Source organism: Biomphalaria glabrata, chromosome 15 (genome assembly GCF_947242115.1).
Source record: "Biomphalaria glabrata chromosome 15, xgBioGlab47.1, whole genome shotgun sequence".
NCBI classification, from domain to species: domain Eukaryota; kingdom Metazoa; phylum Mollusca; class Gastropoda; family Planorbidae; genus Biomphalaria; species Biomphalaria glabrata.
The window spans coordinates 25,109,368-25,136,140 of NC_074725.1; the positions used below are offsets into that span (position 1 = coordinate 25,109,368).

The window sequence follows — 26,773 nt, forward strand, 5'->3', positions numbered from 1 at the left end:
AAAGTAGGCACACAAGAAACAATTGAAAGCTATCCAAAAACAGCTATCCATAAAATATTATATACACAGATGGATCAGCCTTCAAACCACTACTAATGCTGTCTAGGTGCCTTCCTGGTCTTCCCCAAAAATAACACTTTGAAATAAGTGCACCCTATAATGATTACTGCTCAAACTTCCCGGTCAAAATTGAGGCAATCAAAATAGCATTTCAGACAGTCGAAAACAAATTCTATGATGCAATACCGTCACCATCAGATATTGTTGTCTTTACAGACTCCCAATCCAGTCTGCAAGCCTTTACCTTTATCCTGCCCAAGATAGCTAATAACACTAATCACAATAATCTCATCATATGATGTCAAAATTAAATATCACAATCACATTACAGTGGATCCCTGGACACATAGGATTATGGAAAATGAAAAGGCTGATAAAATGTCATCTATGGAACAACCAGACAGACCTGTTAACTACCTCACCTTAAGGTCAATCTTGGTCAACAATCACAAAGAGAAGTGGCTCAACCAATGGGCATCAGGAATCACAGGTAGATCTATGTACATTGAAATGACCAAGCCAAACACACTGGGCAATCTACAATCTTCCAACTAAGAACAGGACACACATCTTTAAATTACCACCTTAACAAAATAAATCCCACACATCTACCCCTTTGTAGCCACACTATCCCACCCTTATGAAACAATAAACCATAACCACTTTGAATGTCCCATCTTAATCCACCTAAAGCAGACTCTACTACCATACAATCTAACATAACTGACACTCTGTATGACAGTTCTGAACAACTGAAGAAAACAGCACACTATTTGTTCCTTGGCACAGTCTGCAAAAGAGCTTACAGCTCAGCAGCAAAAAGCTGGCTAGAGGAAGAAGAAGCAGCTCAATAAATAGCATAACATCAAATACATTTCTTTTGACAACTAAAGGGAAGTGAAATATAGGAGACTAACCTGGAACCTTATCCCTTTTTTTTTAAATAACATTTGTAATTAATAAGATAAGATAAAAGCGACTTTGATCTCAAGCCAAACCTACTAGATAAAAGCAAATCCTAGTGTGTCTGAAATTTAAAGAAATGAAGCAAGCACAAAACCAAGAAAACCAAGTAGTTTAACAAAACAAAAATAGAAATAAAGATGTGGGGATAATTAATATGAGCAGTCATCAAAAGGGGTGTCAGATATAGAGCAGAGTCACTTTTGCTGAACAGTTTGCAGCTACTTTTAGTTTTCAATTTTTTGCTTCGTAATGGAAAAAACTAAAAGTATCTAGGCATTGCCCATCCATTTTCCGATACAAATAGACGCATTGTTTAGTTTTTCAACAGATATTTAAATTTTACATTCAAATCGACTGAGATATGGTCAGTCACAATCACGGGACAGGATTTTTTAAGAAGTCACAATTGCGGAACAGGGTAAAAATGTTGGAACAAAGCCTATATAAAGCATATATTTATTAGTGTTATATAATACTTGAACTTCTTATCCTTTACATTAATTTAACTTTATTAAAGCTTAAGACAACACATTGTCACATTTTGATTCTTTACCTATTTAATTTAATTGACATCACACTACCCTGATTTTCCTTACAAGGTTTTATTTTCCACTTCTTTAATTCTTTTTTGTTATATTAATATTATATATATGATATTATTTGATAATATGATTTGTCCTCTTTTTGCTGGACGTCTGGTAATCATAAATTATATATTATTTGTAATATTATTCTCTAAATGTTTTTAAATTTATGTATACTAATACAAACTCATATTTAAATTCCGATAATCTAAATCACTATGTAAATAATAAGCTTAATGTGCAGGTCAAATAAATAACATCTATAGTGTTCCACTATTGTGACTATCTTTAAAAAGGTAAAAATTGGGTGAAAACCTCCAAATTTTTAAAAAATTGAATTCCTGGTAGATAGCTATGTAATGAAGTTTTTCAACATCCATTTATAAACCGAAAAATAGGTGTATCATGCAGGTGATGGGTCATTATCATTTTTAAAAAGCCTTGAGCCCTGGTCTATGCGGTTCTCCTGGTACGTGAAAAATAATGGAGCAGAAAATGTCAAAATAAAGTAGATTTTAACTAATTTTGACGAGCAAACATGCCTGCTCCGCAATAGTGACTCTACTATAATGTGATTTACTGTAAATACCTTTTTTTTTTTTAGCGTTTTGTGGATTATTATTTTAAAAATATGTAAAGCTTTATAAAATAATACATCCATGATTTTGTATATGATGTGTAAAATAGAGATTTATAAAATCCCAGACTTTCCAACAACATACAAATCCTGTGGGAGTTGTATATATGTTACATAATTGGAAAGCAATGAGTTCTATTGTAAATTTAATTTGAATTTGTTAGATCTTTCTATTCATGGTACTAAAAGAAGCACTAGTGTTTTTCCATATTCATTTCCTACCTCCATTCTAAGACTGATATTTTAAGAGATTTGTATTGAATTTCAGGAGGGGAAAAATATGTATATACATTTAGTAATAAATATAAGGATCCACATTAAAAGAGGAAACCCTAATATTACGTATAAAACCCTAATATTACATATTAAAACCTAATATTTCATATTAAACCCTAATATTACATATAAAACTAAATAAACTAAAGACTATGATCCTATCAATGAATTCTAGTGATTTTCGATCTTGAATTTTGATCACAATTTGGTGGGTGCAGATAAGTAGCACATTATGATATTCCTGAAAAATAAATCTTTTTTTTTTTAAATAAATCAATAAATTGTAAATAATTAAACTAAAAAGTCAAGACAAACCTGCTTCATAATCTTCATTGGCAATATGTGCTTCTGCTTTATCCACCATAGCATCTACATTCTCAGGGTCAAGCTGGAGAACTTCTCTACAAGATTTTAATGTTTCATTGACATCTCCAGTCTGGTGACAAATATTTTAATACATAGAAATGCAGTAAAGCATTAAAAACAAGTTAACATTGTGTTATTAGAAAATCTTGTAGTGCCACCCTTCTGGTTATGTTGTTTAGGAAGCAATGCACGTCTTCAGATTTTTAGCATGAAGAGCATGACAGTGAAATCATATTCGGGGTTGCCACACTCTGGGTATAAAAATTTTTTAGGCTACTTACGCAAACTAAAAAAATCATATACCAGGGTTTATAAATAGAATAATATAACATAAAAAGCACACACTCTACATAAAAACAAAACACTAAAAAAATATCTTTTGGTTTTCTAAGCTTAAATTAATAAAAACAAACAATATTGCTGTAAACCTGTTCCCCGGCCTAACAATTTTTTCCATGTGTGAAGTAGGGTGGTATTTGTTTATGTGGGAGGGCGTAAAATGACCTATTGTGCATGTTGATGTGTTAAGGAACTTAAGTTATGAATATTAATTTCTTTATGTGTTAGTGAATCCGTATGTGTTAATTTCCTTTGAAGTATTTCTTTTTATAGGGAGTATTGACTGATTATAATTGGATTGTGCTTCTGCAATCAGAGAATCAGTGAGTTATTTTCTTTATTTCACACCCACATCTTGAAACAATATTATCTTGAAACTTTTTGTAAGCTATTTTGAATTAAAGAATATCCCTTTCACTGACTGTTTTTTCTGCCTTTTTTGTTTTAAACTCAAGGTCTGTCAAAAAACAACAACAACCCAACTTAGATCTAATTCAGAAACTGGCTTCTGGGTATCATTTGATTAATTTGAAAAAAATTATTATTTAAAAATTCATATAATTAATTGATAAAGTACAGGCTTTGTAACATTTATTTACATCAATAATTGATTTTAAAATTAACTGTACTTACTTGTGAATTACAATGACACAAATAGGATTTGGCTCGCAGAATGAAAGGAACCACATCCGCTTCTGTCTTAAGAATATTTTTTGCTTTGTTAATGCACTCCTCATACTTCTGGTTATTCTTTAACTCTTGGGCCTCTTCTAACTGTTTAACTAGCTTCTTGACCTTTTTGTAATGATCATGGCATTCTTTGTGGTCTGGATCTAGCTTAAGGCATTCACGGATTTGACTGGATTAAAGAAAACTGAGAAAGATGAGTGCTACCATAAGAAAATAGACTGTCTCATATTCTAATATTTATTTGTTTGATTGCAAATATATGAAATAGCAGAGATGGGAACAGACTTAACAAAAATTTCTATACCAGTGTTTTTGAACCTGAAGTGTACAGCACTTTACACCCCCCTCCCCCCCCCCCCCCCCAAAAAAAAATAAAAAAGAAGCTGAAGAATATTTCTGACCTATAAAGTTAGAGAATTACATAGAGAATTGAATGTTAGGAATTACATGAAATGATTAATTCCACAAAATAAAGACATATACCTTAATTGCATCCACAATGAAACAAAAATAGATACAATTATAGAAAATATTATTTGTTTCTTAGCTTGGTTAAAGTTGTAGGAGTTGAAATATCAGCTTTCTTCTTTCTAGACTTAGCTTTGGCTTTCAGTTTTGATTAAATGCTTTCAGCCAATGCATTTACATTTGTTTTACTAGAAACAATCTTTTGTACATTTAGATGGGGGACTTACTTAGATTTAGATCTTCTCGCACCATTCAACAAATTGGCCAGCAAGCTGTCTCCATAAAGATCTGTCACTGGCAATGTCAGAAGCCTCCTCCCACCAGGTGTTCACTGCTCTGAGGTCCTCCATGAAAGTGTTGTGCCAAGTTATATGAGGACGTTCCTGTTTGTGATTTCCTCGTATTGACCTCCACACCATTGCAACTCTTGGTATACGTAATTCATTCTGTAGCAGGACATGTCCTGCAAACCTTATGCGACGTTCGTTCACAACCTCATTAATTGGAAAATGCTTCCTGATTTCCTATTCGGCACGCTATTTATGGAAGGCATCCCCATGTTTGCTATAAAGCTGCTTAGGTATGTGAACTTGTCAAACTCTTTAAGCTCTGGCTCGCCAAGTTTGACAGGGACACCCTTTGCCTTTTATCCCACTTGCACAATTTCAGTTTTATCCACGTTTGCTGTCCAACTGGAACTGTCTTTATCTCCTCCTGTTCAGCAGAAACTTCCTCAGAATTAAAAAAGTGGGAAAAGTGGCACTAGAAAGATCCACATGGAGAGAGAGCATAAAGGAAGGGTCTCGGATTGCAGATGCCATACACAACAGAAGCAGAAAGAAGGGTGAAAATGCAACGGCGCCTGGTGATTACATATGCTCAACCTGCAACCGCAACTGTGTATCGAGGATTGGCCTCTTTAATCACACAAGAAGTTGCAAAGGGAAAGGATTGTCTCTTAAGACGTATGTTCAGTTTCTTAAAAGAAATCAATGGAATGGAACCCTAAATGAGTTACTAAATAACAAATTAAGCACAAGTATCATTTTGAACTTACGTCAAGCTATCTACTTCCTCTCCCATCTTGTAATGCAATAAACTCATCTTAAAAAATGCCCTGGTATTATCAGGTGTTAATTTAGCAGTGGGACGAATGTCACTAATAGCTTTGAAGTACTCTCCTTGTGCAATGAAGGCATCTGCTCTCATTTCACGCAAGTCTGTGTCCCAAGGGCAAAGCTAGTACAAAATAAAAATAAAAAGCTTAAAAAAAAAAGTGTCCATAACATTAACAAATGAAATACTATTGAACCAAATAGTACTTTTACCTCAACAGGACGCTCTAATAATCGAATCACATCTTCATATGCATTGTGTTCAAAAAAGCCTTTAGCCATTTCTATATCATTCTGTAGTGGCCCAATCATTCCTGCTTTCTCAATGGCATCTTGATTGTTAGGCTCCCTTTGAACCTTGTGAATAAAAGGAAACAAAGGTCATTTTAAATTGCAGACTTACTTATAACCTGTCACACCTTAAGGAGTAAGGGCTGCCAACAATAGGTAAATCACCATAGTCCCCTGTCCTAGGCCATCCTTTCAGTTTTCAGATGTAACCAATTATTAAGGTGTCTACCAATAGTCCCCATCATTAGGGGTTTCTTGGACACCCACTCTTTCTCTTGCCTTGTGATGCTAGTTGGCAATTAGCGAGGGTGCTTCCGGTCCAGCCCTACCATCTTATTTTGATGTCTTCTTCTACAGAGGTCCCTGTTGCTGATTCTAAGAAGGCTAGTTGTTCATAAAAAGTTTACACTTCTCTCATCCTAGTATTAGTTGTCCTCGTCCTCCATGTCTCAGCTCCATAAAGAAAAATGGCTTTAACATTAGAATTGCAATGGAAATTTCTCGAGGTCCAGATTTTCTTGAGCTGTATGAAGGCGACTCTTACTTTGTCATCCTCATCTGTTCCACCTGTTTCATCTATGATGCTACTCAGGTTAGTGAAGGACTTGACTTTCTCTAAGGGATAACCATCCAAAGTAATGGGTTCTGTAAAAGTGGAGTTCAATTTTATGTTTTTACAATATCTCTATTCAACTCGTACCTTCAAGGAAACTAATACCTTCTAGGTGGGTGGACACGGATCTCGAAAATGGTTCTAATGATTTTCCTAGAAATTTGACTGTTGGGAAAAAAATTACTAGCTATTTAGGCTACAAAAATTTTTAATATCTTACATTCATTAGTTATTTAGAGCAAAAATAAAAATGCTATAGTCTTTTTTTTTAAAAGTAATTGCCAGAAGTGGTAATGGATATAAGCACTCCACTACCTATAAAATGATTCCTAATGGCATGCGTATCCAATAGCCTCTGACAACCACATGTGGCCTTCACATGTGGCTCATATTGAACTGTTCTCACTAACACAAGAAGGGGTGAAGGGGAGTAGCTGGTGCCTAAACCAGTAAGCTTCGACAGAAGGAGCTAGAGCCATGTCGCCTAGAAGAAGTAAAACTCTGAATTCAAACCTCTGCTGCATTGCAGCTATACCCAATCATGGGAAAGGCTTCGGGCATCAAACCTGAGGAAAAATCAAGAGACATCAACACTTAGGAAGTTTGCAGCACACAGTGCTACATCCTGGCAGAACCTGCAATGCATCTAACTCCAAACTGTATCGGTACTTGCCATTTCCCTGGATACACCAGCGGCATGGAGAGGGGATATAGCTATGAGGGCAACATTTTTATGACTATAGCTACTGCCCATAGTTGACTGAAGGAGACCCAATACATATATATATATATATATATATATATATATATATATATATATATATATATATATACACAAATTCAACTTGTACCTTTATGGAAACTTTTGGGTAAAGGGTGGAACCTGAACACGGATCTTGAAAACTGTACTAGGGATTTTTCTAGACATTTGATAGTTGATGTATATCGTTGGGAAAATGATTACTAGCTTGTTGGTCACACTGGGAAAACTCTAGTTTGACTGTTATAAAAAGTAATTAATTTAAATTTGGCTAGAGAACTATAAAATCTTCATCTTTATACGTCTTCAGGTATTCCCACATATAGGCCTAATTAATGTTCAGCAACAAGTCTCTAAAGGCATATTATTAGAATATTATAAAGTAGATTTATATATGTTTTCCATATCCATACTATGACAAGGAAGAAGAGAAATGGTAATTGGGAAATCACTATTTCAAGAGGATTTGGCTATGCCAGTCTATCCAAGAATTTCTGGAAATATTTTACCCATCTACTTCTTAAAATTATTTTTTATGTTGACCTGCTTGTCTTTTACATGTCTTACTAGCTTCTTGAACTTTTCAGATAGATGTTTGGTGGATTTATTTCAAGTCACCACAGTAAGCACAATGCAAGTTCCTCCATGTCATCCTAATTTTCTTTATACTGAACTAGACTGCGCTGAGGTTCTCTGCATATCCTTCTTGGGCTTTGCTTTGGCCACTCTGGTTTTGGCTTTGTTGATAATGGATTTCTTTCCTTTATTAACTATAATCCTCTCGATAGTCACGGCTGAGATCCAGTCTATATATATATATATATATATATATATATATATATATATATATATATATATCTTACTCTTCCTATGATATCCCAAAAAATGTTTTAAGTGTCTCCTTGACTTTCTCCAATCTATTCTGAACATTGTCTTTCTTTTTAATAATTTCCTTAGGTACTTCCTTAAGTACAGTACCTCAAATCCTTAAATTCCTTTCTTACTGTGGTGTTCTTTCATAGGTAAAAATTGTATTTCATTTCACTTTGAGCTTAGCTACCACCAGGTGATGGTCAGCTGCTACATCAGCCCCTCGTTTTACCCTAACATTTTTAAAGGATTATTTAAACTTCTTGCTTATATAAACAAGATAATTCTGGTTTTTAGTTCTATTGTATAGTGACTTCCATCTGTTTTTATGGAATTTTGTGGTAGAATAAATAGCCTCCAAAAACCAAGTTGTTCAAAGAGCATTGGAGATTTGTGTACAAAATATGAAAGTATTGAAAAAGGAAGTAGGATGGACACTCCTCTGAAACACAACAAACCCTCATTTCCTGGATTTAAAATATAAATGTTTTGACCAACAGTTGACAGAACTTGAGTGATATCTACTGGAACAATATTTTTTGTGGGGAGGTTAGTGACAGAAAGTCTTAAGCTCACTTAAAGATATCCCTCATGTCTTAGCATTTATCCATTCTCTTAACACTATAAATTATTTTATTCATCCACTTTAGTCCATAAAGACGCATTACTACCACCTCCACCCCCAACGCATACATTTTCCCTTTTTACATCAAAATTTTACTCCAGCCAAGGCACATCTCCTCCCCCCCCTTCACTGGTCTAAAGTAGACACACAATGGATGAGACCTATCCCCTCCCTTCATGATGGTCAGAAAGTACCTCCAGTTCCACAGAGTGCTACTAACCACTTCAAAGACCTTTCTGGACCACCTGCTGTGAGACCTGGTTCACACTGTCCAGTGTCATAACGGAACTATATTCCCAACGATCCTGTTGTACCCCCTCTATCTCTGAACACCCGCTCAGATAGATACAAAGGCGACGACGACCGGAGATTGTCTTAATCTGGTCAGTGTTTTTGTTGATCAAAAGACACCTTGTTGTCTAAATGTCAACCTCCTAACCTACCTCTCTCCCTCTTCTCAGCCATTTTCTGCTGACTAGCGCTGTTGCGGACTATTCAGCTAGAATGGATCTTACCATAAACAGAGGGAAGAGCAAGGTGTTCACGATAAAGGCATCCAACAATACACCCATTAAAGTCCACGGTGAGACACTGGAAGAGGTGGAAAGCTTCACCTATCTCGGCAGTATCTGTGACGATACGTAAACGCTTGCATATAAAAGTTTAATTTGTGCTTAAACGTTCGAGAGAAAAGTTGTATCCAATTGACATAATAAACTCAACACCAGAATAATAGTTACAACATGTAGTGTCTCACTTTATTAATATAGAGTAGTATGGTGAAAACAGTCTGCAAAAGAGCTCACAGCTCAGCAGCAATAAAGCTGGCTAGAAGAAGAAGAAGTGAAAACAGGAGGAGGCGGGAGGTCAGTCCGAAAAATTCCCCAGGTCACCCCGCCCTTGGTATGGGCTGAGTCATCTGGTCGCATGATAATGGAATAGATAAAAACTTTCCACAATGACTAATACAATGGTGGCGGGTTAAGGGTCAGTAGGTCAACATTCCTCTGCCAGGCCGTAGTGGACTGCGGTCGTTCTGCTACACACACACACAAACAGGTGTGGGCTCACAGCGGTTTGTGACGGCGGGTAATTTAGAAATTTAGTAACTTTAATCCCATTGGATCAAGCACGAATGTTATTTTAAATTCAAAATACCCCAAATCCATTGGCCCGGCACTTCTGGCCAGTGTCATAACGGAACTATATTCCCTACGATCCTGTTGTACCCCCTCTATCTCTATCTAATGAGTTCTAGTCCCAATCTATATAAGAGTGGACGTGAGCTCTAACCCACGCTCACACCCACCAGACAGATTTCTATATTTAATAGGCAAGGCTGGAACTTAGTTTCTCTCATAAAGCCGCCTATAATTTAAACCACTGTGGTAGGTTGCTCTTGTTTGTACAAGTCTTTATATGTGTATTATTTTGTGCATTCATTAATACTTTGTATATATGTAACCTTTTATCTTATCTTCAACATTGTTTATTATCGATGTTCTTGCCTATTTTAATTATTTTATTATTTTCCTCAACCTAGCGTTGAGATGATCTAATCTAGATCTACTGGAGCGATCGGATCTTTTACAAGATTCTGAATCGTATACTCTCTTACTAGATCCATGAATATGTTTTGCTGTATAACATGTCAGCTTATTTTAGTGACGGCATGTGATATACCACATCTGTCTATGGCATTTACAGTCTTTATAATTTTACTTCTATTCAATCCCGCTATGTTGTGAATAAGATTTAATCTATGAGCATATCATTCCCTTCCCCTTTATATCTACATATTTACCCATTTAATTATAAATGATTTATATAACGTTGCCCACTAGAGATGTATGCAACTCTCTTCTTTTATGTTGGTTTATTACCATATTTTCTTGTTCACTTTTAAACATTTTGCTTGGGTTATCTCCCTTATTTTTGTTTTGTTTTATATAATATTGAAGTTCGAAGTTTAAACCTGTTGTTTACTTGTATGATCATAACATCATGGCATATTTTACTTATAGCCTCACGTATTGCTTAATGTAGTTTTTTCCCCTGTTTTACTTTTGTTAAATGTATTCATTGAACGGAATGAGCTCTATGCCTCACATGCACAATCTGATTGATTGCATGGCATAAGAGAGTTAGTTCCTACCTATTGCCATGAGGAAGTTTCTAAGTGCTTCTTTCTTTTCAGCCTGGTTGTTATTGGTGTGCAATATCACACACACTAGACTTGCAATCTTTTCACCACTAGATCTGCACTGTCTACACCTGTTAGATCGTCAGCTTCGACTGGATCAGTAGCGTCACCAAACCTGAGCCTACAACACCTGAACTCCCCCCCCCCTTCTGTCAGCGAGAAGGAATCTCAGTAGTGCCCACTACAAACGGCCCTAAAGCCCAGTGCCCACTACCAATTGCCTATGGTCCAGAGCCCAGATACTTGCCCAGTGTTCAGCGCCTACTGCCCAGCATAAACTGCCCAGTCTAGGCTCCAGCTGTCCGCTGCCCAATATCTATTGCCCACTACCTACGGTCACGCATATCGCAAGCCTGTATCCAACATAACAAGGCAGGCCCTAACCTGGAACCCCCAAGGAAAGGCTTGATTTTTATAAGCATGCTTTTTAAAAATCAGCTAACCAATATGTGTTAAAATATTTATTCACAAGCCTGGACTAATTTGTTTGGTATAGTTTGGACCATTGAATTTATTCTTTTGTTTTATTTACATTCACAATATTTTTTCACATTCTTGGAATTGATTTTTATTTCTTGCACTCACTAAAATATTTTGGCATTCTACATTTTATTTTGATGTAACTAGACTTTGAAAACGTTTCTTTTGTTCCTAGACAAGAAATTATTCTAATATTTAATTTACCATGTTTATAGTTTACATAGTTCTATTTATACCTTGACTATTTATTCAATACTGCATCCTTTATCTTTATGAAAGCTTAAACTTTTATAAATACATTTCATGCTTGGGATTTCTGCAACATGGTGAACTATATTTCCCCCATGCCTAGTTCAGTGTAACTTATATTATTCCAGTAAATATTTATTTCCTTCACATGGAGTATATATCAGTTGGTTATTAACATGTCTAGATCTACATAATACTACAATGGGACATGCCATCCATACAATGTTATTTTAGTGAAATATTTTTCACTAGTTGACCGGCGGTGTAGCATACTCCGCTATTTTTGCTATAGAACTTGATCTATGAAGGAAACAGAATTCTTATGATATACTGAATGACTTCACTACACGCAAGGCTCGCGTAGTAATTCTGTGCATAGTTAAGAATGAATAAAATGTAAAGACGAATATATTTTCTAATACAAACTCTTAATTTTCACTTATTAACCCTGCTATTTAGCGAAGGGTGAATACTACTTGTTCTCCCCCCCCCTCTTTTTTTTTTCGCCTCTAAAACTACGTGGGGAAACTCTAGTCCCTCCGACTTGCAGAAATAAAAGAGTGATCTTTCCATTATGTGATGTACAAACTTTTGAGCCATGAAGAGAATTATATATATAGATTCCCGCAACCTCCTGATTTACCAGGAGCTCCTGGAAATCTCCTGAAATTGCAAAATATACAAAAAAGTCCAGGAAATCTCCGGAAATTATTTTAAAAATTTTGATAACTCATACAAATCTCATGATATAAATAGACAAAAATTGTCACTTTGGGGTGTCATTAAATATGGAAAACGCCAATCCTACGCGCGTTTAGTAAAAACGGCATTATGCATTCAAGACGAAACTATGTGGGGTAGAAATAATAAAAGTGATCTTTCCATGACTTCTTGGTCACAACGGTTAAGTTGGCCCTGCTATTTTGTGACGGGTAAATACTACCTGTTCTCCCCCCCCCCTTTTTCGTGGAGTAACTATAGTCCGTCCAACTTACAGAAATAAAAGAGTGATCTTTCCTATACGTGGTGTCCAAACTCTTGACGAATTTATTCTTAATTTTCACTTATTATTCGTATCCTTACACAAACTTGGCCCCGCCAAATCCATTTCGCATACAGCATCACAACAGTTGAGTCCCTTGCTATTTAGTGATGGGTGAATACAGAGTAGATTACTTGTTCTCTTTCCATGGCTTCTTGGTCACAATGGTTAAGTCCGGCCCTGCTATTTAGTGACGGGTGAATACTACTTGTTCTCCCCCACCCCCTTCTTTTTTTCGCCTCTTAAGTTACGTAGGGTAACTCTAGTCTGTCCGACTTGCAAAAATAAAAGAGTGATCTTTCCATTACCTGGTGTCCAAACTCTTGAGCCATGAAGAGAATTATATATATAGATAGTCAACCCATGGCATAAGATAAGCTGCTATTTTGCAGGGCCGGCCATAGGCCACTGCAACCCATGCGACCGCTGTGGGCCCAACACTTTGATAGGACCTGCGCTAATTCTAGGTGCAAATGATTAAATTAAACCATTTTATAACTTATAACAGATTTCTCGCGGCCGCCTGATTTACCAGGAGCTCCTGGAAATCTTCTGAAATTGCAAAATAGAAGAAAAAGTCCTGGAAATCTCCGGAAATTATTAAAATCTTTTGAAAACATACAAATCTCCTGAAAAATGGTCATTTTGGCGTGTCATTCAATATGGAAAACTCCAATCCTTAGAGCGATTAAAAAAAACAAAAAACGGCATTATGCATTACCCCTAATTGTGTAATCTGGTGAAAGAAGCTTCTCGCGCCTCAAACTATTGAAGATCTACTTGAGGTCAACAATTCTCATACATAGATTGAAACATTTGGTAATTCTTGCTATTGAGCGTGATCTATGTACATAGGAAATAAAACTTTTATGATATACTGTATGACTTCGCTACAAGCAAGGCTCGTAAAGTAGTTCTGTACGTAGTAAAGAATGAATAAAATGCATCTAATAGATGAATTTATTTTCTAATAGGGCCCCACAACAGTTGAGTCCGGCCCTGCTATTTAGTGCCGAGTGAATACAAAGTAGATTACTTGTTTTCTACCCCCCCCCCCCCCCCATTTTCATCGATAAAAATATGTGGGTAGAAAAAAATAAAAGATTGATCTTTCCATGACTTCTTGGTCACAATGGTTAAGTCCAGCCCTGCTATTTTGTGACAGGTGAATACAACTTGTTCTCCCCCCACCCTCTTTTTTTTCCCGTATGGTAGCAATTATATACCCTATGATGGCTTGCAAAGGACTTAACAATCTTCTTTATTTGGAGTTATTATGGTACCTTAGCCACATTTGAATCTCAAACATTATGAAACCAGCTATTGTCATTATTTCATACTCAATGTTAAAAACAGGTTTAATCAGATTTATTCTGAAGATGTCCTTCCCAGAAGGGCATCTACACCTGCAAAGTGTCATTAAGGCTAGCATGCTCTTTTTGCTTTAGTCACAGCCTTTATCCCTCACAGGTTATCTACATTTGTTGAAAACCTACCCACTGGCAAAGCACTATTAGCTGCAACTTGGTCACAGTCACTTTCCGTCCCATCCCACCTTAACTGCCATTGGCCTGGATTTACCCCACCAGCCCAATGACGCAGTCAGCTGCAGCAGCCAGCCATCCCAGTCTCTAACCAGCACTAATTGGCTTTAGGACCAAAGTTAAGTACCAGGTCTAAATGACACCTTATCATATGCTCAATTCATCTAGTGATGACTAAAGCCAAACTATACATTGTATTTTGATAGTATTATATCTCTCATTGTAAATCTACTCCATCTTCCACCTTTTCAATTTAATTTGCAAATAAATTTTCTTTAGTTTTAAATTGTAAAAACACATTCTTTGTTGCTTGTCTATTATATAATTCTGTGCTTGTTAGTAATTTTTGTGTAAGTCCTATAAAATTATGACCCTAGACATCACAAAAGCCATCATTCTCTAATACACACAATACTTGTTACACATCCTCTTTAACTGTTTGCCATTGACTGATGAGATTTCCCATAATCCTCTATATGGTCTGAAAAGGGAACTTTACTACTACTTTTTATGATTTACAATTCAAAGTAAAAGAAAATGCAAATGACTGAATGATATAAGAGTACACATTGATTAGTTTTAATAAGAAAATTAAGTTCCTTAAGAAAGTTAGAGACTATATTTCAAATAAAGAACTTTACTAGAGTTTAATTTTAAACTTTTTATATCAGTGGCCCAGTGGATCATTAAGCTATCAGAGCTTGATAACATTTAAATTAACAGCATCCTTAATTAAAAAGTGGGTGAAAATAAAATACACAACCACATTTTATAAACAGTCCTATTAGAAGACTAGTGTCACTCATAAATTACACTTATCACAGAACAAAATGTAACTTACTGTTGTAAATTTCACAAACAACATTTAAAGGAAACTGAAGTATGAACGTATATTTTGTGTGCTATCATATAAAGTGTTTGCTCTAATTATGTATTATTTTTTATAATGAAAAATTGTAAAACAAATTTACTCACAGATACAGTTTATTATTATTATTAGATCTCTAGATCTATGTCAGAGAAATAATTTTAGGATGAAAAGTCTTCCTTAAATTTCTGAATTAAAAAAACTCTATAATATTAAATACCTTTTGTAGTATCCTAAGAGTTTAAAAATATTGTCCTTTTGGACTTAAGTGCATGAAAAAAATTCTACTCACAACTTCATTAAAGTCCAATAAAGCTTCATTCAATTTTCCTTGTTTCATCAGAACATTGCCACGCTGCATCCTTGCCTGAAGGAAAACATTATAAATCAATGTGAGATATAAAACAAATGTCTATAGAAGGGTAGTCAGTTTCATATGAGAAAAAAATATATGCTTAAACATTGCTGCTGGCTTCCAAGAAAATATTGTAATGACAGGTCTTAAGCTCACTTAAAGTATCACTTAGGTCTCAGGATTTAATTATTTTATTAAATATAAAAAACTTAGGGAAGGAAACTCTAAAATGCCACCATCACCCCTTCTCCGATCCCTTCCCCACAACCACTTTAATCCTATAAATTTTACCCTTCCCTTTCCGACATCTGTCAAACTCGATTTAGACAACTCACCACCCCCTGGTCATTTTCAACTGAACACCTAACCAAGACATGCCCCTCCTTCCATTCACTGGATCACGATAGGTAACACTTTCCTCTCTGCCCCCCCCCCTTTTCTCTTAGGAATAACGGGTCAGTTCAATGGACCCTCTTCAGAAACCACCTGCAGCAAAGTTTCCCTGGCCATGACTCACTCTGTCCATTGTCATAATGCAAATTTTATTGCTGTGATCAAGCCCCAGTGTTATTTCTCTTTTCTCTATGAACCTCTTCTTGAGGAGACACCAGCAATCGAGTTTCTTGAGTTCCCTGGTCTCTCCATTCACAGGTGGATGCAATGTCTATCCCTGATCTGTGTTTATCTCAGATCAAATGAGGCTTTTTCTCTTGATGGCAACACATTACTTACTGCCCCACCAATTATCCGCCATTTTCTTGTTGACTTTTGTTAATGTGCATCAATTTAAGTCATTTCCCTTCTAAGCGCTGAAGCTAAGTTCTCCTGTCTCTTTCTAGACTATTTTCCTTTCTCTCAGATTGGTTCCTGTATATTCTTTAGGTGATCTGCCTTTCTGCTAAGAGATCTTCACCCAGCAAGTAACAGAAAGTGAGAAATTGTCATCAACTTAGTAACCTCTGTCAAGACCTGTCAATGACTTTTCAAGCTGTAGTCACAGTTTATCTCTGCCTCCTCAGCCTAGACCCACTTCACAAGCCCACCAGCAGAAAGCCGCAGCAACCTGCCACACCAGTCTACACATAGCTCCACCTGGCTCAAAAGCTCCGTGCCTAATGACACTTGTACACTTGCCTAAACATCTAATGATGATTTAAACCCAAACTCATTATACATTCACCCATCATATACTTTTACTTGTATACTTCATATTCCCTTCCTTTTGTAAATAAATACCCATTTTTTGTAAATTTATATTCATCTCTTTGTTGTTTGCCCATAGCTGGATCTGTGCCTATATGTATTGTTATGATTCTATCTCCTAGTCAGGCCTTCTGTAAACACTGCCCAACACATTTAACTCAAGAACTGACAACAGTCCCTGTCTTCTTGCTGTATGTACTGAACTGCCTTACACACTGTCGACCTTTAATGGGTCATATTTGTGTGTACTGTAGTACTGTCCATTGACATATATGACTGCCATGCAGAAAATGAAATAGCTTGTGTTACAAACAAAATTAACTCTATCGCTCTGCCAATAGAGTTACAACAGTATAAAACAACAGTATAAATCCTTGTGCAGTCTCCTCAAATAAAACCCTACACTAAAGACAGCCAACACACATGCACTCCACTTGTCACAATGGTAGTAGTATTTTTTTTGGTGTTACAATATTCATTAAATACCTAGAGGAATTATGTTTTCTTGTAATGTTTCATTAAGATGAGTGTGACAAGTCAAAAGCTTGCTGTCAGAGTCACTCAATTTTATCACAGCATTAATTATTATTATCATTATTTACTTATTTTATTTTAGTCATTTCCCCGTCCTATCTCCAATTTCTTCACCCGCCCCACCTTTTCCTCTCCAGACTAGACTTGGTTCACCACCTTGGCAGCTTTTCACTTATCTGCCCTTGATCGGGGAAAGATAAACACACAATCTCTTTGGTCTTACCGGCCGGATGTCTGACAATCGCAGTTGACACCACCTTGGGTGGAATGCAAACCAATCTCCCCCTCCCCCTCCTCCACGTCTCTCTTTGATCTAGGAGATTACTCAGGTCAACATGCCTCGTGACACTCCAAGGTGCGACTCTTGTCGGATTCACCCACGTGTAAGATAATTCTTAGCCTAGGACATTTCCTGTTTCCGCCCATATCTCCCGGCCTATATAAGGTAGAATAAGGCGGAATAGACACTCTTTCATTTCTCATTCTATCTGAGCAATCAAGTCTGGACTATATCATTTATTCTCACTCCTAGAGGAATACCAGGTGGTAAGCCGAACTTAATCACAAGTTCCATCTTAGTTACTTTGTGCATATTTCTCACTGAAGATTATCATGTGTATTTTATTATTTCATTTATATTTAATTAGTGCATTGTGTATTTCTCACTGTCGTAAGTAGAAAACATAACCATGGCATATGTATATATATTTATGTATTGCATTAATCTATTAATGCTACGTTGCTCAATTGATCGTTGATGTAACCATGTATGTATTTGTACATCTTATTTTATTTCCTTTGTCTCGGCTGACCGCCTTAATAATTTTACTGGCGCACTAATACTGCGCTTACAGAAGATATATGAATTATTTCCCTTTTACTCATTTTACTCTAACGAGAGTTGCGCCCCTTGAACGCTCCATTGTTCTCGGCCGTCGGTCGTATGTAAACAAACCGTCATGGTTGCTGACCACCGCCCATTTCCCCCCCCCTTTTCTTCCAACTTGTGTTCTTTATTTGAGATTATTATTTCCCTTTTTACGTACATTTGTATATCGCTACTATCAGCCATCTATTTTCAAAATCCCATTTGTCATTCTCTCCCCATTGTGCTCAAAAGCAATTTTCCAATCTGACGAATGCACCTCAGTCGAGGGCATCAATAAGATGCATGAGAGACATGTCTTAACTTGTCTTTATTTATCCGCAGCCTGCCTCAGGTGTCTGCCTATTTGCTATTTATCGGATCACTCACCTGCCTATTTATTTGGCATTATCTGCCTATTATCGGATCACTCACCTGCCTATTTATTCGACATTGTCTGCCTAGTCAACTATTGCCTTCGTACTTAGTGCTATTCAGCACTGCGATCTACTACTTGGCGCTATCGGCTCTACTTGCCTGCCTATTCGACAGCCCACCTGTCAACTTATTAGGTACGACGTCCCTATAGACCCAGATTCTGTGCGAGACGTCATAGCTACGCCAAACCCTCTGTAACTCACTGGACTTATCCTGTTCACTACGCTGCCCACGGCAGATCCGCTCTGCCCCCAGCAACCTTGTGCCCACGGAAGCCGGATACCCGCACTACAGTGCCCACTACAGATATCAGAACTTTGGATTGAGACTCCACAAGAACTGAATCATCGGCGTTCCTCTACCAGCTAGAGCGCCACCTCCAGCTGCAAAACCTCAAGCCAGGATCACAGCCAGCTGCGACCCAAACAGGACAACCAGCTAAGTTCAGAAGACAAAGTGACATACTCTCATATTAAGTGCAAGAGTGATGATTAAACATAATATTGCTTAGAGATAGATGCAAACCCTCCTCCTTTTTAATCTTCTATGTAAATATTTATGTAAATAAATATTCTTCATTTTTAACTTTGTATCTATCTTTCATTGCTTGTCTCGTTGCATGTCTGCTCCCGATTTATATGCTGACGGGTTGGTGTGTGATAGCCTTAAAAATAATCATCCCCTAGACATTAAACGCGCCAAACACACGTCACTTTCCCTAACCTGTCACAATGAGGAATAATTTTGACTCAATTGGATTTGAGTTTGAAACATTCGTTCAAATTAGAAAATTATTTATCCTAGCCTGCAGGAGGCAAAAGGAAGAGTTTCAACTCTGGACCATCATAATGGGCATACTACACAACCACGCCAAGAATAATGAACAAAAAAATATCTTATATTCTGCCTATCATCAATATTTATGTAACTGTCATGGTACTTCTTGTGGAGATGTTAGATGTTACAAGATGTTCCTGTGACATGCCGGCGATTCTGTAGATATATCTCTAGATCTAAATATGTCTTAAGAGATTCAAATAATGAAGTTCCTTTCAATTCAAATACCTATCTTCTTTCAAAGCTCAATAACTAATAGATTCAAATTACTACTGGATCTAATTTCACAACTAATGAACTATAAGACTTGTCACTTCAAGTTACATCTCCAAAACTTATTTCTCTCAATCCCGCTTTTCTTAAATCATTTTTCTTAACTCCTCCCAAATGCTTGCTTTAACCAAACCAATCATTCCCTAGGAGGCGCTACCTAATGCGTGTCTGATGATGTCATGGGTTTTTCTATAAGCCTGCACGTGAGGTTTTCCATACTGGGATAAAAATATACCAAGTTTATTACCCTAGCTTAAGTTTATTTAAACTGATATGTAACAGTACCATTAGATTTTACATGACTGTTGCTAATCACACAAAAAAAATAAAAAATATTGTGAGTTAAAATGATCTAATTGTTTCAAATGAATGTGAATAAAGGGCTGAAAAATACTATTTAAAAAGTCTTTTGATCATTCTCTAGCACACAGAAAAAGAATATAAAGAGTAAAGCTTTACATACTGCAGTAAAATCTGGTTTCAACTCAACAACTTTATTTAAATCTGGCAAAGCTGATCTTGATTTTCCTAAGGCTAAGAAAACTGTAGCTCTTTTGAAATAAGTAAGATAGTTATCAGGGTCTCCATCTGTGATACACAAACAGATCAATGAATACCAAAAATGAAGAAAATAAAAAAGTTACTATATAATTTAATTTAGAAATCAAATTATGCATTGACCTTAACTAGAACATGTAATACAAAAACAACAACAATAAAAAAAAAACACTTACCAACAGCTGCATGATAATGTGAAAGAGCATCAGCCAACTGACCTGCAGCCAAAAGTTTTTTACCCATTTCTAAATGTTTTTCTACTTCTGGATTCACTCCTTCTACCACTGGGTAAGAGTAAATCATTGATATTAAAGCACAATAAACACACAAAGATAGTGTTAAAAAAGATGGGAAACTTAAATACTCAAATGTGATTATATCACCACGACCTTCCTTCAGGGAACAGTAGCAGGAAAAAAAGAAATGGGAAGACAACATAAAAGAATGGAAGGACCTGCCATTCAAAAAGGTTCTATGTAAAGAAAAAGAGAAATGGAAAAGAATGGTCGAGAAATCTTTTGTGGTGCCCCAATGCTCCAACAGACTAAGGGATAGGTGAAGGTGAAGGAAATCCTCTATATTGGAACACTGGTTAATTTGATCACATGCTTATTCTGATAAGAACTATTAACATTCAAAATATAATTTTTTTTTTTTTATTCTGTTAAATCAAATTTAAATTCGGTTAAATCAAACTAACCATTTAAATGTTCTCAACACTTATATACTTATATTCTTTACTCAGTGTAATGACTAAGAGGAAAAAGTTATAACAGTTATAACATACTTCTTCTTTAATCTAAACAAATTAACATAAAGCCAAGTTTGCAGCATATAATATTTAATCTCAAATATAAGCACACCTTGCGAATCACAGCCAGTCTGAGGTATTATATTATTTTGATGTGTATTTTACCCTTGTTTCTCACCCTCAACAGCCAGAGAGCAATCAATACAAAGGTCAAAACTAACAAGCTGATATATTTGTAAATAATACAGATGAATGGTGAAAAAAAAAAGAAAGTCAATTAAATTGTATTTCTTACTGTCGCTTTTGTCTCAGAGATAAATGTAGAAATACTGAGTTAAAGTAAAAATGTTAATAAAGAAAATGAAGAACTACAACCAGGCAAACAATTTTACAAATTTCTATGCTATGCTGAAAATGAAGATCAAAATGTTGCAATTTTTGCATTAAAAAAAAAGGGTTTTGGTCAGGATATGTTAGGAGATGCTAAAAGCGATAAGTTTCGGACATGATAGGGATAGTAATAGCAATGGAAACTTTTGAAGAGATATGCCATCATATAAGTAGACACTAAAAACAATCAAATATTTTTAGCAGGTTTTGTAATGTGGATGCAAATGGAGATCATCAGGGTGGGATGTGGAATCTGAATGAGGGACTACAGTCTTGGCAGGTGATTCTAAATAAGTTATTAAATACTAGGAGCAATAGACATGACTTAAGACATGGCTGCTGAGTGGGGCATAGGGGCTTCATTTATTTAAACCATAACATTTATTTAAACCATAACCCCAGGTAAAAACACATGCAAATGTGTATGTGTACATATTATATATATATTTGGTGTATTCGTCTTAATATTATCATGTTAATCTGCCCCTCTTGTATTATGCCTGTTTCTGTATATATATATAAATCTGCAATTATGGCATTTGAGCCTAGATAACTAGACTCTCTAGACTCTACATAGTATGGTATATGCATATATAATCTATAGCCAAAGATGTCTAGTTAATAAATTAATAGATTTACTTACAATTAAAATTGTATATATCACAGGTAAGTAGAAGAATTGTAAACGATCGCACTATTCGCGACCAGTCTTCCATTGAATGCCATTTGCATTTCATTGTTAGAAATTCACCAATGTGTGATAGTAACAACACAGTTTCTAATGCTAAACTTTTGCTTAGAAAAATAAAGGTATAAATTATAGATCTATATGGTCACTAGATATTTAGATCTAGTCAGAGTACTCAGAACTAAATCTAACCACACTATTGTCCCTATGACTAGTAAGATTTAGACCAAGTCAAGATTAGATATATATTTCTAGATTCCAGCTTAGTTAAATATTATACTTATACATCTAACACTTATTAAATCTAATTAGACTTATAATATTTATTGATCTAGTTAGCCTCTACTAGGCGACTAATCAACTAATGATAGAGATATGACTACAGTCAGTACTGTGTTAGTTGGTGTAATGATTGTAGACAGTATGTATCAATAGTCTATAGTCACTACAATATAATAGATCTAGATCTATATATATATCTAGTATTAGTATTGTGTCAAGAATCAATATATATTAATATTATATATATATATATATATATATATATATATATATATATATATATATATATAATATAAAATTTAAGTCTATTACATTTATTAATTATCATATTAATATTATGACATTAAATAATTAACTCATTTATGTCTTCTTCTAAGTCTACGTTCTATCAAATCTATAGTATAGTATAGTCTATAGTATCATTCTATGTTGTCTATTAGATGACTCAGTATGACTAAGACAGGACTACATAATAATTATTTTAATACTAGATCTAGAATTCTAGATCTAGTCTGAGTAGTATTGTATCATTGTATATGATTGTATGATATAGACTATAGACTCTAGATATAGTATCATAAATCATATACTAAGACTATCACTATGAGTAGTATGAGTGACTATGTGATCAGGGCCGCCGCGAGGGTTGTGGCCGCCTGCATGCGAAATTCTAGAAGAAAAAAATCCATTAAGTCTGAGCTGGACACTATTCCAAAATTGCCCAATCAATCCATCTTTTGTAGACCATTCCATTTTCCTGTTCATATTCGCCAAGTTGTTGTAGCCCTGAAGTACAACTAGGAATCATGCAACAATTTCAGATTTACGTGTATTCAGAAATAAGACATCTTGGTTCTTTGTGAAAAACATTAAAAATTGATCTTGTTCTAATTACTCGCTTATGCTCCTGTATTTGCGACGATTATAATGGGCCTCATTCACTAATCGTAAACAAACAACATTTAGCCACGTGATAATATTGGTAAAACAATGAAAAAACTGTCACGTGACAGCCTGTGTGTATTACATAATTTGTATAGAAGAGATAGAGAACCACGTGGCTAAATGTTGTTTGTTTACGATTGGTGAATCAGGTCCATTGATGAGCTGTGGTGGGAATATTACAATGAACAATTTAAATGATCATGATCACAATTTCTTGATAACTTTGACTGTCTAACAGTGATACATGGTCTGGACGTGGATATGTTAACTTGTTTGCTATTGTAAGCGAAACTACAATCCGAAACAAAAGCTCGAAATACAAAAGCCATTGACAGTAGAACTTCTTCAACGTTCCGTACACTTTCATAATAATTATCACGATTGTAATTTATATTTTTCACGAGTTTAATACAAAGGAAATAATCCAAAGTACAAGTCACTTAAACAATGACTTGAAATAAAACATAGTAAGGCAGTATTTCTAACATTTTTGGGTGGCGACTCCCTATAGATGACTACATTTTCATTCAAGCCCCGTTTAGAAGCTGGAGCCCAGAGGAGCGATGTAGGCTTCCACAGTGAGGTCCGTGAGTTGTTTTTTTTTACGAATGTAATAAAATAGAATAGAAAATATAGTCACAATTTTTAGGTTTGATTTTTCATTTATATTAATTTAACACTTTGTAAAGAATCCAAAGTTACGTCATGAAACTTCACTAAGACGTTATTTTTTTCAGAAATTGTACTGTCTACATAATTTTTAAGCGCTTTTTAAGGTATTACTGGAGGCTGGAGGTAGAATTGAAGATATGGCAGGTTTCGCTCAAGTCGGCAAGAGGTGTAAACATTCTTTTGCCGCCCTCCCCCCCCCTGTTGTTGGTTTGTAGTTCCAAATAACTAGTACAACTGAACCTATGAAGGCGTTTTATATTTTTTAATAAATAAACTTTAAATAACTTGAATAAACTTCTTTGTGAACAAAGACTTAATATAACTTTAATTATTCACAGATTTAACTTGAAATATAGATATAAAATAATGAAAGAAACTGATATTTAAATAAAAATAGCTCACAATAAAAAAAAAGTCTTTACTTTTTTATGTCGTCTTACATTTGCTCTAGGTACGTTAATTTCATCATCGTCACTGCATAACCACGAATCAATCGCTTAAACCTCTTCTCACCACACACTCCATAACACCTCTTTTTGTCAGGACGTTGTGCCCTCCTCCCTCCATATGAGAGGAACTAGTGGAACTAATAACCGGTAATAGATCTACTAAAATCTACTTACAGAGCGGGCTATTCGACTTAAAACAAATATGACAAACAACCCGCAAAAATTCAAGGCTAGAAATGAGTACACGCTTATGGAAAAACTCATGGGAGTCCCTTGCACGCTGCTCTATTTTATTTGTTCTAGTTTCCAAAATAACTTCTCATGTACGAATATTGTTTATATTTTCTAACAATAATGGAATAATTAGAATTTAAAATATTTAAGTTATTTTTTTTCTATTTAATAACATTTTTTTTAAAAAGGTAACCTTGGAATAATGATTTGGCTGGTACGTGACGCTTTGGAGCCGCCGTTTTGGCGCGAGCCGTTTTGGCGACGGGACGTTTTGGCGCGAGATATCATTTGACGATAATTTAATAAGCACGTAGCTTTTTTTTTAATGAACCCTTGAATTCCAGCGACTTAGACAAATAACCATGGTTTCTATGTATACTTAACTTTAAGTATTTTAAGAAACATGGTACATGTATTATATTTCTACTTATTATTAGCAAAAGTTTGGTATTTATAGCTGGAGATACCATACAGTCATTAAACAAACCAATGTTAATGTAAACAAATAATTGCATCAATTTTTAGTCCATCATCGTTTCATTTTGTTTTTAATTTTAAAGTAATATCTTAAAAAACTTTTTGAAAATAAAAGTGTGCGTCTTAATAAACACACATACACAAGCCAAAATGTCTATTAAAGAAAATGATGTGAAAATCCAAACACACATTTACATTTAGTATGTGAAAAATATGTCTTTACATTTAGTATGTGAAAAATATGTCTTAACACAAACACTCATGCAAAACATAGATATGAATAATTCTTTTAAAAGAAATAATACAATAAACGTACATAATGTATTTCGCGCCAAAACGTCCCGTCGCCAAAACGGCTGGCGCCAAAACGACCTTCGCGCCAAAACGGCGGGGCCAAAACGGCGTCGCCAAAATGTCCTGCTTCGTGATTTGGCCGCCCCCTAAAGTCGTCCGCCTGCGTGCAATGCACACATTGCACACTAGGTAGCGGCGGCCCTGTATGTGATATATATCATATGTGAGTATGTCATGTCATGTATCATTCAAAATCATTGTATGAGTATAACTATCACTATTCACTAGATATATTGAAAATATTCTAGATCTATGTATTACAATTTTACATTACATTGTTACTTGTAACATGAAAGACATGATTTTATTCTATTATAATTATAGTTAAAAATTTCTATGTCTCTATATCTAGCTAGACTAGAGTCTAGATCTATTTTTTTTTTCTATATAAAAAAAAGTTAAAAAGTATGATTCTATGAACATAAATAATAATGAAGTTAGTTATGAACTATGAATATGAAGCTATTTTTAGTATTTTTCTAACTAGATCTACATCTACTATGATTATGATTGATCTACATGTAACATTAGATTAGATTAAGATAGATCATAAATTTTATCATAGTCAAACTATTACTAGATGACTAGATCTAATTATACTAATAGTTAGTAATAGTATAGATCTAGTTCTAGTTAAATCTCTAGTATTGTATTAGTATTATGATTATCATCTGATCTATCTTTACTATCTAGATTAGATTTGTTGATTCAAAGTAATAGACTATAGATCTAGTCCACATCTAGAATCTACAATAGTCTAGTGTAGCTCGAGATCTTACTAGTTACTTAAGTTACTAGCTAGAGTCTAGTTTAGATCTTGTCTAGATCTAAATCTAGGCAGGTTCACAACTCTAGAAATAAACATTTCGTTGCCTTCTACTCGTGGTTTATTGTTATTGGTCAGTTGATTATTTCCGGGTTGTACTTTCGAAATAAATTTTCTTTATATAGGTCTAGATTAGCGGTTCTCAATCTATTTGTCGCAACCACATTGACAATGGAGTATGATTGTATGATGCCTGTTTGTCTATTCTAACTTATGTAACTATACATTGTACACATATAGTTTTTCCTTTGAGATAAGTCTCAAACTCATCTTATCTTATAAAATACAAACGTTACTTTAAAAAAAAGACGATTACGTGCTACGGTACGCGTGGTTTTGGGTCCTAGGCTATATCTTAGTCATGCATGTTAATTAATGTCATTGATTTTCCTGGCTGACCAAGGCAGCCCATTCCATACTCGAATAGCAATAGGCGTGACTAGCGAAGAAAGAGCATTTGTACACATTTGTCCTAGCATATGTCTTTATATCTTTGGTAGTAATTTATTTGTACACTAGGCCTACTTCTATTCAGGTCAGAACATCACGGAGGAACCTGGGTGGACATATAAAAAAACGGCTCTAAGTATTTTCCT

General features: G+C 35.2%; 1 protein-coding gene across 6 annotated transcripts in view; it reads right to left on the reverse strand.

Annotated features, from left to right (window-relative positions):
* The window catches only part of LOC106069010 (dnaJ homolog subfamily C member 3-like), a 38,556-nt gene extending 12,269 nt beyond the window's left edge, over window positions 1–26,287 (reverse strand). For 2 of the 6 annotated variants that reach the window (XR_008775121.1, XM_056013171.1), the window contains exons 1-9: window positions 24,278–24,407; window positions 21,894–22,045; window positions 20,286–20,393; window positions 20,015–20,139; window positions 15,339–15,413; window positions 5,715–5,858; window positions 5,444–5,625; window positions 3,862–4,087; window positions 2,839–2,959 (exon numbers count right to left, since the gene is read on the reverse strand). Coding sequence is in view for 5 of the 6 variants with exons in the window: in XM_056013171.1 (XP_055869146.1) it covers window positions 2,839–2,959; window positions 3,862–4,087; window positions 5,444–5,625; window positions 5,715–5,858; window positions 15,339–15,413; window positions 20,015–20,139; window positions 20,286–20,393; window positions 21,894–22,045; window positions 24,278–24,306 (1,162 nt within the window). In the remaining variant the exon portion in view is untranslated. Of the gene's footprint in view, window positions 1–2,838; window positions 2,960–3,861; window positions 4,088–5,443; window positions 5,626–5,714; window positions 5,859–15,338; window positions 15,414–20,014; window positions 20,140–20,285; window positions 20,394–21,893; window positions 22,046–24,259; window positions 24,408–26,037 lie in introns of those variants that run through there. The other 4 variants (XM_056013173.1, XM_056013176.1, XM_056013174.1 and 1 more) reach the window with 4 other exon arrangements.
* Between the last annotated feature and the right edge of the window lie 486 nt (window positions 26,288–26,773).